The sequence below is a fragment of the Taeniopygia guttata genome, chromosome 2, assembly GCF_048771995.1.
Source record: "Taeniopygia guttata chromosome 2, bTaeGut7.mat, whole genome shotgun sequence".
NCBI classification, from domain to species: Eukaryota; Metazoa; Chordata; class Aves; order Passeriformes; family Estrildidae; genus Taeniopygia; species Taeniopygia guttata.
The window spans coordinates 143,609,141-143,627,837 of record NC_133026.1 but is presented as its reverse complement, the minus strand read 5'-3'; the positions used below and the strand labels follow the sequence as shown (position 1 = coordinate 143,627,837).

The 18,697-nt window shown below is 37.1% G+C and overlaps 1 protein-coding gene across 8 annotated transcripts in view; it reads left to right on the top strand.

Moving 5' to 3' along the window:
- The window catches only part of DNAAF11 (dynein axonemal assembly factor 11), a 42,455-nt gene that overhangs the window by 4,947 nt on the left and 18,811 nt on the right, over window positions 1–18,697 (top strand). For 5 of the 8 annotated variants that reach the window (XM_030266715.4, XM_030266716.4, XM_072925020.1 and 2 more), the window contains 8 exons: window positions 352–429; window positions 2,240–2,412; window positions 3,393–3,592; window positions 4,668–4,853; window positions 7,488–7,565; window positions 10,186–10,251; window positions 11,875–11,944; window positions 12,774–12,869. In XM_030266715.4, the coding sequence (XP_030122575.4) occupies window positions 352–429; window positions 2,240–2,412; window positions 3,393–3,592; window positions 4,668–4,853; window positions 7,488–7,565; window positions 10,186–10,251; window positions 11,875–11,944; window positions 12,774–12,869 (947 nt within the window). The remainder of the gene's footprint in view (window positions 1–351; window positions 430–2,239; window positions 2,413–3,392; window positions 3,593–4,667; window positions 4,854–7,487; window positions 7,566–10,185; window positions 10,252–11,874; window positions 11,945–12,773; window positions 12,870–18,697) is intronic. The other 3 variants (XM_072925021.1, XM_030266718.4, XM_030266717.4) reach the window with 3 other exon arrangements.

The window sequence follows — 18,697 nt, the reverse complement described above, 5'->3', positions numbered from 1 at the left end:
TAGGATTCATGTCACCAAATTTGTAGATATCTCACATTTCCCAAGATAGAATGTCTCACTATGCTTTTTCAGCCATTCCTCTTGAATTAGATATGTGTTTTATGGATTTGTGATAAAAATGTGTTTTATAACTTTCCTTATTTCTTTTTGCTTTTTTATTTTATGTTTTCAGAAAACTTTTTTTTGGTCTTTTTATTAACTTTAAAATATTAATGTTCAGTAATGTGGTACATATTCTGATTTGTCCTTTCTTATTTTTCTGCATCATAGTTGCTTTGAAGTAAGCAAGTGAAACCATATTATCCTTTCCAGTGCTGAAAACTGAAATAATCCATCTATGTTTTGTTGCAGAAAATGTGGGCAAACTAAAGAAGCTGGAATATTTAAATTTAGCTTTGAACAACATTGAAAGAATTGAAAATCTGGAAGGTCAGATTTTGAAAAAAGCCATTTTGCCTTTTCATACGAGAGCACTGAAATTGTGACTTGGAGTAAAAGAGGGTGGAAGCCATTAAGTGTCCTCACCTGTAGGGGTATTTTGTGGCTGTGTAGAGGATCCTTGGGTGCAGGGTTTCAGTAAGTTTTTCTTTGTAGCAAACACTTCCTACTGCTGAATTTTTCTCATTGAACTTTCCTAAATGTCTCCAGGTCACGCTTTATCTTCAGGAATCAAATGTCACACACAAGGAGGTTCTGTGCTCAGCACAGGTTGCATTGAGGGTCTGAGTTTTTTTAAAAGAGGTTTTCAGAGGATTTTTTTCTCTTTCATGGCTTGAAATCCTATCTGTTTTTTCTGTGTTTAATCCTTTATCCTGTCACTTTTGCACATTTCATGTGCATGTTTGCATTTCATGTGCAAAATACGGCATTTTCCAAGATTAAAATCTAAGACTTGGAGCGACCCATAAACACATGCCATATGACTTGAATAAATTATGACTTGATTGTTTTCTGTTTCTCAGGTCTGATTAGGCCAGTTGCTGAATCTTTAATATATCCACCTTGACAAAGTAACAGTTAAAAAAAAAACTCAAACAAACTGATAGGTTGGTTGGTTATTTGTATGTGTGTCTGTGTTTTCATTTTGTTTTGTTTTTCTCTTGTTGGTTTAGTTGGGTGGTTTGTTGGTTTACTTCATGTTTTTAAGTCTGCAAGCTGATTCAAGAGGATGGCTTAAATAAGGAACAAGCAAATAGTCTAAACACAAATTTGAAAATGGTGAAGAAGTAGATAGTGTAGTACATATTTAAGAATTTGCTGAGAAAGTTGCATTTGTTTTCATGGCTCTAAATTTTAAATTAATCTATCAGGCTGTATTATTTATTACTGTGATTTGTCATTTACTTAGGAGTTACAACCTTTGGGATTGATCCTTGCATAAATTTGGGTTATTTAAATCCCCTAATAAATTGTTCTGTGTTGTTTACTTTCTTACAGCTCAACTGTACATAAAACTTAGCAAATAGACCAGAAAAGGAAAGTGATTACAGTGATATAAATCAAAGTTGAGCTTGCTCTCAGTTAAACTTTTTATTCTTAGAGGCAAGTTTATGATTCATGGACACATTATGATAAAAGGAAAGGCTAATAAATTAAAAAATCCGATTTTCTAGAGCATTTTTTAACCTAATTTAGAGTTTCTGTTTGTAATGAATTGTTTTAGTACATGTTCTCACCAGTATTTGCAATTTAACCAATGATAAAGTATTTACAATGACAGCTGAGTCCACAGACTCGAAAACTTAACTTACAGTGAGTTTTTGGGAGATCTTTTCTTTGTACTTGAATAATATTACCAGAGATTAACCATACCCAGAACTGGAACTCATAATTGATCCTACTGTCTTTAAGCAATTGGGTTGGATTTTAGCCATATGATTGAGATTTAACTGAGAGGGGGTTTCGAGGCAATCAGACTGTTAAAATGAAATCCAGCTTATCTGAAAATTAAATATTTAATAGCTTCTCTATAAATGCCCACAAAGTTTTGATACTGATAAAACCAGTATGTTTTATGGTGTTTTGTATTTTATTGATTTTTTTATTCCTGTAAATATTGTAAGCTCATAAACTTTAGCTGTGAGTCACTCTTTTTACTCAGTCTTGGAAAGATGTGTTCTGGTAGAATTAAACCAGTTTACAGAACACAAATGGAGTTTTATATCCAAGTGTGTACATGTGTGTGTATGTATGTCGTGTACAGTTATGGACAAATTGAATTAAGGTTTCTTTCAAACAGGCTGTGAAGAATTGAAGAAACTTGACCTGACAGCAAATTTCATTGGTGAACTCTCCAGTATTGAATCCCTAAAATGTAATATTCACCTGAAGGAATTGTTTCTAATGGGTAACCCATGTACTGAATTTGAAGGTTATAGACAATTTGTAGTGGCAACTCTTCAGCAATTAAAAGTAAGATTTTAAAACTTAAATTTAAATCCAGATGAAACATGAGTACTGTTGGCTAAACATACTTGTCATAAACAAAATAAACACCTGTACTTGGAAATCTAATAGACTTTTTCTTAATTTTTAAAGGAAATTAAATTTTATTCCAAAGAATAAATTACTACAATAAATACTATGATAATAATTGGTTCTATTCTGATGAAACCACATTTATTCATTAACTTTTCTGTAATCTTTATTGGAGATTCTTAAACAAAAGTTTTTCAATTTTTTTTTCAAATAAATGTACAGTTCTGACACTTTTTCCTCATGGTTGTTATATACAATGTATTTTTAAATTATTAGCACAATTGCAGGAAGTTAGTGAGTTGTTGGTATTATTCCAACAATATGTACTAAACCTGCAGTGTGAGACAGTAAAAAAATACAAGTTGGTGTAAAATTGCACTACATTGTATTGGCTGAAAATAGATACTTTGAGATTTTGAGGTTTTGTGCTGTGACTGAACTGATGTAACCATTTCCTGTCAATGAAACAGTCTCAGGCCTGAAGTATGTTCTCACAATTTTCCTCAGAGAAGCACAGGCACTGCTTAACTTATTAAGAGTAGATTCAACTTACTCAGTTGGCAATAAACTTAGACACCAAAAGAAATAATTTCGGTCTGAATCAAAGTCAGAGACCAGAGATGGCTGAAGTCACTCTCTCTACTGTATAGTCTAATAAAACTAATTAAAATTCCTGGAAAATGCTAAAAGCAGATATTAGACACACAAAACCATTTTCAGATCTGAATAGCAAGTTATTGTTAATTCTTTGTAATAAAGTATAACTTACATAGTGCTATTAATACGTGAAAGATGCATGTCTAATTATAGACAGAACTTAATTATCAAAATGAAACTATGATTAATAGATTTATTGATTTGAATATGTTTATAATTTCTCACATATTTATATTGATTTTTTCCCCTTTGGGAAGTATTTGGATAGTAAAGAAATAGAACGTTCAGAGAGGATTAAAGCCCTTCAAAACTATCCAGAAGTGAAATGGAAAATCAGAGAACAGGAACAAGCTTACCTTCTGAAAAGAGCCAGAGAAAAGGAAGAGGCTCAAAGAAGAATGCAAGAAAGAAAGGATGAGAAACAGAAACAGATAGACTCTAAGCTTGGATTTGACAGGTAACAGTAAACAACAACAGTTTTTGAGTAAACATTATTCTGTCTTTGGCTTTTTCCATCAAAGAGTTAATATAATTCCACTTATATATTTTTGTTCATCTTTATGGTTGATTCAAGCAGAGTTATTTCTTATGCATATTATTTCTAATGAAAACTATAATTAGTTACAAACATAATTTATTATTGACCTGCAGACAGAGTTGAATAGAATTTTTTCTCCCAAAACTCCAAGCTGAGTTGTCTGGGTGCCAAAATAGTGTAATTAATAGTTTCTTTCAGGAAAACAGCTGGAAATTCTTATTTAAGGTAAAGCAGGGGTTCCAGAGAAAGCAGCTGTTCATCTATAAATGCTTTTGCCTTAGCATTATCTTTGTCATCTGAAGACTGAAATGGAATATTGCAGGCCTTTGGTGTTGATTTTCCTACTTCTTCCACTTCCTGTCACTGACATTACCTAGACAGCAGCAGGATTTTTGTCTGGGGTCACCTTCTATTGCACTTGCCATTCCTCTTATTTTTAATCCCATAGAAACTATTTCATTAAGCTGCCTGCAGAACTTTGTCCTCAATCCTCACACCTGTATCATAAATTTAGTTTTCTCTCTCTGTTGATGAGATTTACAGAAGCTTAGAGCTAGGGAACAAAAATTATTCAGGTGTTAAGATTGCATTTGAGGAGCTACTCATTGCTACCTCATAAATTTCTAATCTGTTGCCGCCTAATATTGGGAAATTTTAAACAGCACATGGACTGAAGGTTTTTACTCACGTGAAAGTTGTGAGGGTGTCTGAAAATTCTTTTTCTGAAATTAAATCTGTTGAACTATGTATCAGGGTTTTCAGGGGATTAAGTATAGCCACTTCATAGCCAGGTAAATGAAAAGCATTATGTCAAAATATGCTTTGTTGATTGACAAAAGAAGCAGAGTAGAGAATGTTCTCCAAATATATAAAATACCATTCTTGGTAGGAATTGTACTGTTATTATTGGGTTGAAAAAATATGATGCAGTAATTTATTAGCAAGTTACTCTTCCTTCATTTCTTTGGGATAACATTTCAGTGATCTTGTATAGCCCAGACTCCCCACAGGAAAAAACCAATCAGGCAGAAGGAGATGGAGAGCAGGAAAGATGCAGAACTGTTGAAAATGATGATGAAGACAGAAAATTTTGGGAGGAGCCTACACCATATACTCCAGAATCTAGATTAGAAACTCACAGATATATTGAAGAAAAACGGAGAGCTAAAGACAATGGAAGGTACTTCTTTGTTTTAATATCTTTGATGAATTGAAGGAGAAATTTTCAAAGGGGCAGAGAAGAGGCAGATAGATGATTTCCTGACATTAAATATGACTGAGAACTGACAGCTTAAATCTCTGTTGCTTGTTAAAAGAGGCATGTACAGTCTAAACTAAATATTCAGATTGTTGATTTTATTTTCTATTATTTTCTACACTTCATTTAGGTACTTCTTATTTTAGTTTTCCTCAGAGTTTTTGAATATTTTTTTTCACTTCTTTTTATGGAGTTTAGAAGTTCCACTTTTCTGCTGGCTGTTTTGGGTAGTTCAGCATTTAACATTCTGCTAAAAACATTTATCCATAGTGCAGATTGCATTATGTAATGCAGGCCATGCTACAAGGTTTTTGCACAAGTGGCATTTCAGGCACTTTTTCCATGTAACTGAGAATTTTTTTTCTCATATTTATCAAAAATATTTGTCACAAGTTATAAGATTCTTTTATGTTATTTGGCATAGTGAATCAGAAGAAGTCTGGTCCCTGAAAAGTCTTTAAAACTTTATAGATTTCTTACTTGTTTTGCTGAACATGCAAAATATATGCAGATACTAGCAAAAAAACCCAGTATTTTATTGCTGCTAGCTTATCAGTTCCACAGACGTTGTAAACAATGTCTTTTTGTTTACATTTTTTTTTTCTTTCTCTCTCTCTCTCTTTTACTTATACAACATACTTTGTGCTGGAGATTTTTGTAGCTGTTTTTTTTTTAAGGGGTTGCTTTTAAAAATTTTTTGTCAAGGCTAAGTATTGAAAAAGTCAGTCCAAGGGAATTCTCCAGGAAATCTGGAAATGTGCATAACTTGTTGCTATTATTAATTCAAGTTCCTGGAAGAACTTCTGTGAAACTCAGATTCTAGCCAGTTTGAGTTTTGCTGTGTTTGGAAATGCCTTGCTCAAGTCGAAAGCAACTTTAAAGATTCATGGACAGTCCAAAGAGTGTTATAATAAAGATAGAATAATTAATTTCTGAATTTTTCTAAATTTCCAAGGCATCAAAAGAGTTTAAAAATCTTTTCATGGGTCATTTTGATTTAGTGTTGAGAAAATTTCATGGCATCTCCTTAAAATGGTTCACATGAATAGATAGTTTCATCTGGGAACAGATTATTAAAAGCCAACAGGTGGTAGAATAAAATTTCTGAAGTGTTTCTGAGAATATATTTTGAACAGAGAGGTGGTTCATTCACTTTGCATTTAAGTGTCAAGTCTAGGAATTCAGGTGTGGAGACTGGCAGCCCACAAATTCCATATAAAAGCTGATTTATATTATAGAATAGTGTTTAACACTTGGATAATTGTATTTCTTAAACAGAAACTGGTTTTATGTAGTTGTTCCAGTAGATCTATTGAAGTGTTTTTATTTCTTCTTCAAATCCATTGTATTTATAGATCAGGTCTATTTTTATGTTTCTTTTTCCCCAAGGTGTTCTAAATCAATAATATTTTATATCTATCATTAGTGATTTACATTTAACATGGTCTTAATCTTGAATTTATAGTAAGAAATAGGTTCAGGAACAAAAAAGAAGCAATGGATTGTTGTTGGGGTTTTTTTGAGAAATGTTTTCCCTTTTAATATGCTGACTAAAGTGACCATACCCACTATATTGACCAGCTGAAGAGTGGATTAATGCAACATGACAATTACAGTGCTGTATTTTTAAAGAAAACTCAGTATTTTTACTTAACTGTGAGCAGAATTTTCTTTTTCATGTTACTAAGATTCCTTGCTCTTCCTTCCCTTGCTCATAAGCTAAACATTTACACAGGAAAATACCAGTATTACAAGTCTTAATGGTGTTACTGTGATCTACTTTGTTTGGGCAGATAAATTTATCTTAGCTAGTTTATTGTACTTAATGAAAGTCAGACATAGTTTAATTGCTAATAGCTGGAAATGGATAGTGAGTATTAAAGTAATATATCAGTACATCATCAAAACATCAGGAATAGGTATTGCATTTTTTGAACAAAGAACACAACAAAAAATGTAATATATGCATCAACAAATAATCTATATGTCTGCCCTTTGGTCCTGCTGTATCCTATTTGATGCTGCTTTTAATCTTTTGACCATTAAAATTCTTTTTGCTAGAGCAAAATAGTGATTGAGAGAGAGATGCTGTTTGGAGGCAGGCCAAGCAGTTGTTCAGTAGGAGTAATCACCGAGCATGAATAAAAACTCTGTAGAATTGCTTGCCCATACATCAAGCCATTTATCAGTGTCAACACCTCATGATGAGTTTGACTAGAAAAATGAAATAGAAAAATGTCCCATTTCATAGATGTAATCCATCCATGGTTTTCTTGTGGTATACCAGATAATTTGAAATATTTCTGTTTGATTATGGACATGGTGACATACAGAAGAAGTCACTATCCATGTAAGTCATGTATTTGCTCATCTTTAGATGTTCTCAGTGTGACATTGAGAACATCTGTTTTGTTCCTGAACTAAATTGTAGCCTTAACATCAAATACCAGATAATTCTTACCTCTTCTGACCATCTTCTTTATTTTTGCTATTATACATAATAATGCAACTTTTTAATGATTAATCATAAATAATTTTTCTTTCTGTTTTGTTAAGGGAATCGAAAAAGAGAGAGAAGACTGCTTGGACATTGGTCACTGCAGAAGGAAAAGTTCTGAATGTCAATGTGCCTAAGTATGTAAGGTTAAGAGGTTAAACAGTCTAATCTCTCTGTAGTTGATTTGGGCAACTATTTCAATATATGAGACAATCCAAAAATAGGACGACTGAGAAATTCTTGTTGCAGTATTATATTCCTTGTGGGAAAACTGTATTCTAAATTTATATTCTGATGCTGGAAAAAGAATCAGTTGTCATTGCGTTAAGTGTTGAGGATTGTTTAATTTAACATCTTTGTCTTTAAAGATTGAAGAACATGTTTTTCTAAGATTTTTTTGGTCTTTTTCCTTCTGTAGTAAGGCTCTTTCTTGGAGCATCTTTCTAGAAGTATAAAAATTTTAATTGTTGAAGATAAATGTGTATGAGAAGTCACTTTAAATGTAAAAAAATACATCCTAGTAACATTTCCAGAGAAAATCATTCTGTCTTCTGAAGACAGGTGTAAAACTGGCAGAATTGGGCAGGATAATCAGCTTCTGTGGCATGAGGCCCTGTGACCCTGAGTGAGGCCTGCAGCAACAGAGGATGGGGATACAGGGAAGTGTCTTGTGTTTTACCATTGACAAAGGCACTTGGGGTTTGGGTATTTTGGAATGAGTTTCCAGGTATATCAGCCATTGATTTTACATGAATCAAATCTTCATTTTCTAATCAAAAGCAAGAGACTCTGTGTAAACATTATTCCTTATAAACAGCTCCCCACAGGGGCTCCTGCAGGACGCTGGCATGAGAAAGTGGCCACTTACCTCTTTGCTGTTCTCTTGAGAAGTTTTTCCATTTAATAACAATTTAGCTGCAAAACCAAATCTGTGAACATGCTTATCATTAGCATGAAGACTGCTTTCTAAATCTTGGAAATTTAGAAATCCTTGCAAATTCAAGAAATTATATGTAGTGCACAGTTTTCAGTAAAACAGAGAGAATTAAAGGTAGTAGAAGAGTTTAGTATCATGTTTAGTGTCATGTAGAGCCATGTTTAGTCTGTCTACACTTTCCATTGTACTGACGTACTTTTTTCAGTAAAAATGTGTTGACTGAAAAAAAAGAAATTGTATAATTTTCTAATCCAAAAAGATGAGTGTAAAATAATTTAAATCTTGTGTTAATAGAACTTGCTTGTGCCTCTAAAAAGCAGAGACATTTAGACTAAATCTCTACTACCTTTTTTAGAAGAAACAGAGTTCACTGTTAGTAGCATCCCTGTTTGTGTCACCCGAGTTTTCTGAATTTAGTCTGTGGATGTGCCCACATAAAGCCAGACCAATGAACATTTTTTGTCATGACTTCAAGAATGTCTCAGCTGTTCAGTGCAATCTGGCAGTTATTGGAGAGACATAAAGAAATAGATGCAAGTAAGCAGATGGTGTTCTCCAAAGTTTTTGCTTCAACGTGGAAGTCTCATGTCCATAAAAATGTCCAAATTTCTCTGATGTTCTTTTGGAAAGTTAGCAAGAGGAAAGGCTGTTTGCTGCTGAGGACAGACTATTTCTCTTCTTCAGTTCTAATTAAGATTCCTCCTGGAAAATGTTACAGTTTTGTCCTTTTGTTCACCCTTCATGTTTTAGTGGATTCTCAAGATCAGTGATGCAGTCAGACAGGAAATAAAGCTGTTTTGTATTCTTTGCACTTTTCCATCAAAAAATACTCGTAAACTACAACCCTTTGTAAACTTTCTTGCAAATTGACTGTTCTAGAATATAGGAGAGCAAAGAGTGAAAACTATCTGGCAAATATTTTTATTGCTGAAAAAATGTATCATCTGATCTGTTACCATTTGAGCGTCTTTCCATTACCTAAACACATCTAAGTACTTTAATGTCACTGAAATACTCCAGATAAATTATATTAAGCAAAATCCTTTCATTTTATACTAATAACTAATTTATCAAAAGCTTCTCATTTGTAGGTAATTTCATTCTGTTTTTTCTCTGCTATCATACATGGGAGATGTTTGAGCATATGAGCAGAACTTGTAAGCCTAGACTAGATCTCCTTACAGTTGTAGTAATATATGGCATCAATTTATAACTGGTAAGATTCAGTCTCAATTTTAAGAACACAGCCAACACATCACAAACACACAGCTAATTCAATCTACAGGCTCATTTTCAAATATAAAGCTTATAGAATCAAGAATATTATGCAAATCAGGTTTTACTCTGGAAATGCACAGACGTTCTACTTGGGGCAAATTAATTACTATGAACAAAAGTGCATTTTTTTTAAACATACCATAAGATCAGAGTTAGAAAGTTTTGTGTTTTTCATGCATTTTGGAACTCTTTTTTTCTGTGAAGATGTAATAGAGTAACAGGTTTCACCAGCAGATGTCTCTCGTTCTGCATTGTCAGAATGAGCTTACTTTTAACTGACATTCAGCAGAGGATTTTTTTTCTTTTTCTTGTGGTTTGAGTAGGTAGAACAGAAAATAAATATCAGAGTGACCTTGGCTCAAATGCCAGTATTTTTTCTGTTCGTGGGGCAAATTGCAACTGTTTCTAAATAATCACATTACATATTGTCTAAATGGTGTTTATATTCATCTAAAATTGCTAACATTTGAACTATGCTGTAATGTTTGCTTATTCACTCCAGTAGTATTTATCCTGGAGGTGTTTCTTGTCATTGTTATTAGGCTTCATTTCTCTCTGAAAGATGATGAAGAAAACAACCAGATCATCTTGGATCTTGCTGTTTACAGGTCAGAACTTTTTTCCCAATAATTTTTGCCACTCATAAGATATATACACAGTGTTTCAATTACACTGCTCTCCGTAATGGGGACTTTTCAAGAAGAAAACAAATAATGTAGTGGATAATGGAACCAATCTCAAAACCTGTGCCAAAGAAGCGAAGTTGAATAAGCCAAAGGCCCTTCAGACTGTTGTGTTAATCCTGAATGGACGCTGTGTCCAATAGTCCTTTTGGGAACTGATGTTTTCTGGAGCCCACAGGCAGAACAGGTGTCTTCCACACCTGTTCTCTTACACATATGTAAAATCTTTTCCATTCTTCCTTTGCAGATAAAGGCTGTAGGGAGTAGGTTTTTTGCTCATGCTTTGGCCCTAGAAGTGCTTCAGTACAGTTCATGTGCTTCTAGTTACATTCTTCTCCCTTAGACAGAGTAGAGTAGACTTGTCTTATTTTCCTTGATTAGCAGAAAGAGTCCATGGCTCATGCCTATTCTTGAAATGTACCAGACCATTGCTTGAAAGAAATTCGGCTGAATCAGGCAAAATATGACAAGGAGGTCATAGATATACTGCTAAGCTGGCATGAGACCTTTTCCATTCTTCAGGAAGGGGCTGGAAACCCACAGCTTTATCTATCCATAATAGAAACTTGTTACATAAAACTTGAACTAGTGTTATAGCACTAAAATATCATTCATGCCAAGTGTGCTTCCCCTGAAACTCATTGATTTCCCTCAAAAGTGGTTTGCTCTGTTTCTGACTTATAAGATACAGATCTTTTCCTAGAACCTCAAAAAATCTATTCAGGTGCAATAAATTGCTGGATGTACTACAGAATCACAGAATCATTTAGGTTGGAAAAGACCTTCAAGTCCAGCCTTTAACCCATCATGACCTTGTCAGCTACACCAGGGCACTAAGTGCCACATACAGTCATTTCTTGAACACTTTGGGACCCTGGGTAGTCCATATTTTAATAGCCTGTGCTTACTTGCAAGAAATGCAGACTAAAACATTTGAAAAATTCACCTGTAAAGTAACATTGTAAAATAAGGGAAATGGGAAATATGTACTTGCTCATTTCCATGAGTCACATCAGGTGTCACATAGTGAAGAGCAGATGTAAAAGTGGAGCTTTTACAGGCCACAAATTTTGTTTGAAAGATTTGAAGTTACTGTGTTCTCTGGGAATGGAGAGTATATCTATTCTTTGTTTTCCAGCAAATTCTCTACAAAAAAAGGGAATTTCTATTATAATTTTAGTAGTAAAAACCTTCAGAAGGAAAAGTAACAAATTATTTTTGCAATTTTAAATAGTATATTGATTAATTTTCATATTAATGTAAAGCACTGAACTAACAGATGAAAGACCTTTTTGTTTTCCTCAAGGATTTTGAATCCTTGCAGTTATACAATAGCTAATGTCATGGTCTTGACAGAATTTAGACATTATTATAAGTGACATTCACAGGAAGATCATGGGGTGTTTTTCCCCAAAACTTTAAATCCTAATAGTATTTTGGAAAATTTAATAACTGAAATTTAAGCTTGTGCTTTATAAACTGTGAAACTTTGAAAGAGCTGTGTGGTCTATTGTAGATTGATTAATTTATTTATATTTCATTCTGAAGACATTTGGACACTTCTTTACTTCATGTTGATGTGCAGCCAACTTACATACGAGTACTGGTGAAGGGAAAGGTGCGTGATTTCTTATACATTCATTTCAAATAACGAGTTAATGTTTGCCACAGTTATTCAGTGGACTCTGGATCTGACTTCTGTAAGTTACCAGTCATTTGCATCTATGCAGAGAGAATGTTCTTTCAACACCAACATCATTTTGAACCACACATAAACTATGGAAGTCCTAACCAGAAGATGTACAAAGCCTGAAATAAAATTTCACTTTCCTTCTCTCCTCTCTTCATATTCCCCCACAAGTGTACCATAATTCACTTTAGAAGAGAGCTTCCTAGTTGCCCTAGGCTAGAATTTAGCAATTTCACAATCTCGAATTTATAGCTGACAGAAACCAATGGATGTATGTTCTTTTGGAAGGGTATTGAAAATGTCATTCCGGTTTTCTTTTTTCTTGGTGGTTTTAATTTTATCATCATTTAAAAAAAAAAAAATCAGAGTGCTTCCACAGTAAACCAAAATCCCTATTTTTAACTGAGCCAACTGCATAAACAAATCTTGAGAATTGATTTATGTCTAAATAGACTGGATAATCTTTCTCATTTAATTGCTAATATAAGTCAAGCATCATTTTATAACCTTGTTTAGAAATACCACTTCAGGAATGGCAGCAATTCAGGAACATACATCTGACTCTACTTGTAAGCAAAACTATTTAGCATAATTTATTAGGTTTAGTAATACCATACCTAAAGTTAAAGCATTTAGACCTGCAGTGTCCTTAAAATCTAAGGATGTGATAGTGGTGGTTTTGTATTTGTTTTGTCCATGTGAAAGAAAGAAAAAGGTATTTTAGCATGATATACTTTAATTCCATTTTGTCTTGTAGCCTTTTCAGCTTGTGCTCCCTGAGGAAGTGAAGCCAGACAGCAGCTCTGCTAAAAGATCACAAACAACTGGTCATTTAGTTGTCACCATGCCAAAGGTATGTAAAATAGGAGACATCACACAAAGGTCCTTAAATGTTGTGAGTACTTTGGGAATGTTTCTGAGTTACAGGTATCATCTGGCTTGCTAAAGATATGCAGTCTGGCCTTTCCCATCGGGGCATATTTTCCAAAAAAGGAGCATTGCATAAAGACAATTTAATTGCAGAGCCAAGCCTTAGTATTTAAAATTCCCCTACAGGAACACAATGAAAATCAGTATTAATAGAAATTTGTATTTCTTTTACTTTAAGCAAGATCAGCTTTTTTATATGCTAAAAAAGACTATTCAAAACATGCGGTATTGTGCAAATGTGTAAGAAGATAGCTTTTTTTAAAATGAAAAATCTACTTCCTTTTCCCACTTGTGAAATAATAAGAACAAATCAGTTTATCAAAATTTGTGTGGCACACATAAATATGAAGGTTACATATTTGTTCAAATAAAGGGATGATGCACTACTCTCATTTCTCATGTGTTTGGAAAAAGAGTTGCTTAATTCATTTTCCCTTCATGCTCTGCCTGGCTGGAAAAGATCCCCTGACCAGCTGTACAAATTCCTGAGACCATAGAGCAAGAAGGCTGTGGCAACATGGTGTTTCAACTGAAACTGCTTGGAGCAGACAGGGAGCTGGAAGTTCTAGGGAGGTGGAGTTGCAGAGATGAGAATGGATTTTATAGTGGGGTTCTGGATGCTAAGGGAGAAGTTAATCAACTGCAGCATCTTCTGCTGTTGCCTTGGGAGGGTTGGGTTGCTTTCAAGGCCTCTGTAGGACATCTTATGCTTTTGGCTTTCGAAATATGGTAATCCTGCTCAGGGATACAGTAAAAAAACAATCTCTTGGTGCTCTAGCCCTACTCTTCTCCCCTTTAGGGAATTTACCTGTTGTGTAAGGGCAGAGGTTATGTGTGAGCTCACCAGAATATATCAAATACAGCATTTCCTTCTGAAGGAAGAAGCTATTTAGCTGAAATAGCCTCACCTGCTATATGGGGTCATTTTTTTCACTTTGTGATTCTGATTTAATTCTAAGCTCTAACTTTTGGCTTTATCTTTTGTGGTTATTACCTCCTATGTTCCCTTCTACACTCCAGTCCCATACCATCTGTCTGTCCCTAAGAGGACAGCCCCTCATCGAATCACAAACTGTCATGTAACGACGTGTATTTGTATTCCACGGACAGATTCAAGCGAGATCTCTTTGGTGCTCTTGGGGGAAGAGGTTTATTCAGGATACATTTGTGACCCTGCCTCGAGCTGCCAGGCACAGCACGTGGCTGGGTCTCGGGTGATGGGGGAGGGGAGAGACAGAGAGGAGAGCAGGGACTCCCGGAGGACTCTCCAGGAGGGGAAGGGCAGATCCAAGAGGGCGTCCAGCCCCCTGGAGACCCCTTATCAAGGGGGGCTCCAGGGTGGGCTGGAACAGGACCTGGGCCAATGGGGTCACAGGCACCTGATGGTTCAGGGGAGGGTTACAGATGTGGGGTGAACCATACATTCTGGGGGGTGACATGGGAGAATCCATTTGGCTTTTGGACCCCGCTGAAGGTGAGGGTGATTGTCCAGCCAGTAGGGGGCGTTATATTCGTCCTGGCTGTACCATTGTGGTTCTTAATCATATTTATCTACCCTCCCCAACATCTCCCCCTTTTTCACTGAACCATTTGAAATATTAAATATTGACTTAACAACTATTTTCTGCACACTTGGAGGTGTACAGGGTATTGTTACTAGAACTATACTTATTGCTACTGAAACAGTTAAGCTTATTTTACAGAGTTCCTTTAGCCAAGGTGCAAGTCTCGAACCATTAAGTCAACTGTGTAGCTGAGATGGCTTTATTGTTATTAAATCACTGATTATAGTAGGGGAGGCATTGTCAGAATTTTTTTGGAAAAGGTCTTATAATTAAACGGGTTGAAAAAGGTTTGTTAGGGTTCGTGTTAGATATATAGGTGGTCTTAGAGCTTGCAGGCTTGGCTAAAGCTACTCGGCATTTGTTTTTGGTTGAATTATAAGTAAAACTTCAATATAAAAACTGAAACAGAAGAACAAAAACAATATGCACGCATTAAACGATAGAAAGTCCCTTTTTCTCTCGATGACGCAGCGTGGTTCAGGTCTGGGTGCTGGCTTCTTGGCTTGTGCTTGTAGAGGAACTGTCTGGTGTGGGGGTGTCAGCAGATTTCGGAGCATGGTAAGGCTTCACGTTCTTTCCTGGGACCCACTTAAGTCCTTGACCTGTAGAAACACAAGCAAAACCTTTTCCCCACGTTATGAGGTTGTATGGACCTTCTATTTGCCCTGTGTCTAAGTTTTTTATTAAAACTGGGGGGTGTTCCTTAATTTTTGCTTTTTTGTTGTTCAGAAAGTGTCTGTAGATGGGGGGGTCGGGCTCTTCTGTAGAGCTATTTAGGAAATTGTAAACATACAGAGCTTTACTCAATCTCTTTTGAGGTGTAGCTTGATCTACTCCTCCTTTCTGTTGATTTAAAATGCGTTTTAGGGTTTGGTGTGTTCTTTCTACCATTCCCTGACTCGTGGGGGAGTGAGGGATGCCAAATGTATGGTGAACACCCCAATCATTCAGGAATGTGGCTAGTTCTTGTGAGGTATATGAGGGGCCATTATCAGTTTTAATTTCTTGGGGAACACCTAAATAGGAGAAGGCTTGTGAGAAATGTTGGCAGACATGCTTGGCTGTTTCCCCTGTATGTACAGAGGCAAAAATTGCATTTGAAAATGTATCAATAGAGACATGGATGTTTTTAAACTTCCCAAAAGATGGATATTTAGTGATATCTGTTTGCCATTTCTGTAGGCTCTCCAACCCTCGCGGGTTGGTGGCTGCTGAAGGGGGGAGGGGTTGCACATGCTGACAGCTTGGGCAAGCTCGTACAATATTTTGTGCTTGCTCTAGGGAAATGTGAAAATCTCGTTTGATGGCCTGTGCGTTTTGGTGAAAGAATGCATGGCTCAATTTGGCCTGTTCAATAGTGTTGGGCAAGGTGGTTGCAGCAAGCACCGAGGTGGATTTCTCAACGCTTGCTGAACCTTCCTCATCAGACGCGGCTGATGCCAGTGCATCAGCGCGTGCATTTCCCTCTGCCATGAATCCTGGAAGACCAGAGTGAGCCCTGATATGAGAGATAAAGTAAGGATTAGCTCTGTGTGATAAAATGTTATATAAACAGGTAAGCCAAAGACACAAATTATTGTTGCTTACATCCTTTAGAACGGATCCCTCAATTCTCTTAATGACATTAGCTACATAAGCTGAATCTGTGATCAGGTTGAAAGGTTCCGGAAAGAGCTGAAATGCTCTTACAACTGCAGCCAATTCAACAATCTGAGGGGAACCTTCAACTTTTTGGACATCTTGTTCCCAGGTTTTAGTTTTTGTATTTTGCCATGTAACAACTGAGTTGTGTGTTCGGCCTGACCCGTCAGTGAAGATAGTAATTGCATTTAAAGGTTCTTCACTGATCAGGGGCTTCTCCTTATAACATAACTTGGCTTTGATCATTTTGTGTGCTGGGTAGTGAATTGAGCAGGTGCCTGGGAAGTTCAGCAAGGCATACAGCAGGTCCTCCGATTTTTGCATAGCCCAGTCAAAATATGTTTTCTTCATGGGCAGGTAAATAGTTTCAAACTCGCGGCCTGCTATTGAAAGGAGCCTTGCTCTGCCTTTGATGATGATCTGCGACATCATCTCCAAAGGTGTGAGGATTGTCTTTGGTGACCTATAGGAAATAAAAACCCATTCAATTATTAACAGTGGATCCTTGAGAGAAGAGTCCCATTGGAAGATGAGGCCGCACAGCCTCAACTTTTCTCCCAGGATTGCAAGGAAAAAGGGTTGACCAGGAACATAGCGATGTGCCTGCCTGTTCTGCAGAGCGTCAGTGATGTGTTCTAGGGCTTTATAAGCCTCTGGAGTGAGAGACCTGGGGGATCTGAGTTCATTGTCTCCCTTTAACAGATCAAAAAGTGGAGCAAGTTCATCAGCAGTTATTCCTAAGACAGGCCTAACCCAATTAATTTCCCCTAAGATCTGTTGTAAGTCCTGTAGAGTGCGGACATCGGTTCGGATTTGTATCTTTTGGGGGGAAATAGACTGATCTGTTAGTTTCCAGCCTAGATACTTCCAGGGGGCAGTTTCTTGTATTTTTGATTCAGAGATCACAAGTCCAGCCTTTTTCACTTCAGCAACAGCATAACTACAAGTCCCTCTCATCTGCTCTTGTGTTGGTGCTGCAATAAGCAGATCATCCATGTAGTGAAGGATAACGGATTGTGGAAACTTTTGGCGGACTGGAGTCAGCGCGCGGGCGACGAAATATTGGCAGATAGTAGGCGAGTTTTTCATTCCTTGGGGGAGGGAAAGCCAGTGATACCTTTGAAGCGGTTCTTGTAAGTTTGTACTTGGGATGGAGAAGGCAAAACGAGGAGCGTCATCTGGATGCAGAGGGATGTTGAAGAAACAGTCTTTCAGATCTATGATGATAAGAGGCCAGTCTCTGGGTATCATGGACAGGTTGGGCAGGCCAGGCTGGAGTGGGCCCATGTTTTCGATCACTGCATTGATTTTTCTGAGATCGTGTAGCAGTCGCCAGGTGTTAGAGGTTTTCTTATGGATCACAAATACAGGTGAGTTCCAGGGGCTGTTAGTGGGCTTAATGTGGCCCTTCTGCAGTTGTTCTGCTACCAGTTCTTTGAGGGCACTCAGCTTGTTATCTGGCAGGGGCCACTGATCGACCCAGACAGGGGTGTCAGTCTTCCAGGTCAGTTTCGGAGTGCTGAGTGCTTTAGTGGCCCCTACAAAAAACCCAGTTCAATTTTAGCTCCCCATGCAGAAAGCAAGTCCCTTCCCCATACTGTGATGGGTTTCTGAACCACATAAGGGCGAATCAATGCTTTCATTCTGTCAGGCCCTTCAATGCTGATCACAGATTCGCTTTGCAAGCACGGAGTGACACCTCCGATGCCTGTGAGAGTGCTTGGGGGAGGTACCAACCTCCAATCAGTAGGCCAATAACAAGAAGAAATTACAGAAACGTCTGCCCCCGTGTCGATCATCCCCTTGATGGTGACTCGAACCCCGCCATTTGATAGTTCACAAGTTAGCATTGGTCTTTGGTCACTTATGTGTTGAACCCATAGGACCTCGGGGTTTTCAGAAGCGACTGGGAAACAACGTGGTGGTATCTGGTCTATGGCTCCCATAGGCAGTGCAATGGCAGTGGCTATAGGGGTTTTAGGTGGAATATGCAATGGGGGGTAGTAAGCCTTGGCTAACACTAATAGTTCTTCATTGCAGTTAGCAGAGACTACACAAGGTAGAACAAGTAGCCCCAGGATGCAGTTCCTTTCTTTGCCAACTATTAGAAAGTCTTGCCGGAGTTGTGAAGGCCCAGTGGTTCCTGTCGAAATATAGTCGTAGCCATCATCCTTTAAGAAGGTTGTTGGCTTGGAGGTCGCCAGAGTGCACCAGGTGCCTGGGGATAGTAAGTTTGAGTCATTAGCTGGGATTGTGCTGGTGATGCAGCGAAGGGCATTGGGACCGGGATATTCGCAGATTTTACCTCGGGGTTTTGGGGGGCCACCATTTGTTTCATCACGCGGTGACGCGGCGCGCTCGCCTTGGAGTTTTTTGGATTAGGTCTTCTACTCGCATCTTGTTTGGATCGGCACTGCCAGGGCATATGTTTTCCTTTTTTGCAGGTGGTGCACGAATCAGGCGTTTGTGGGCTTTTGTTCTGTGCAATCCTTTACGATGTGGCCAGGTTTTTTGCAGAGGTAGCAGGGTCCTAAAGGCAGAGCAG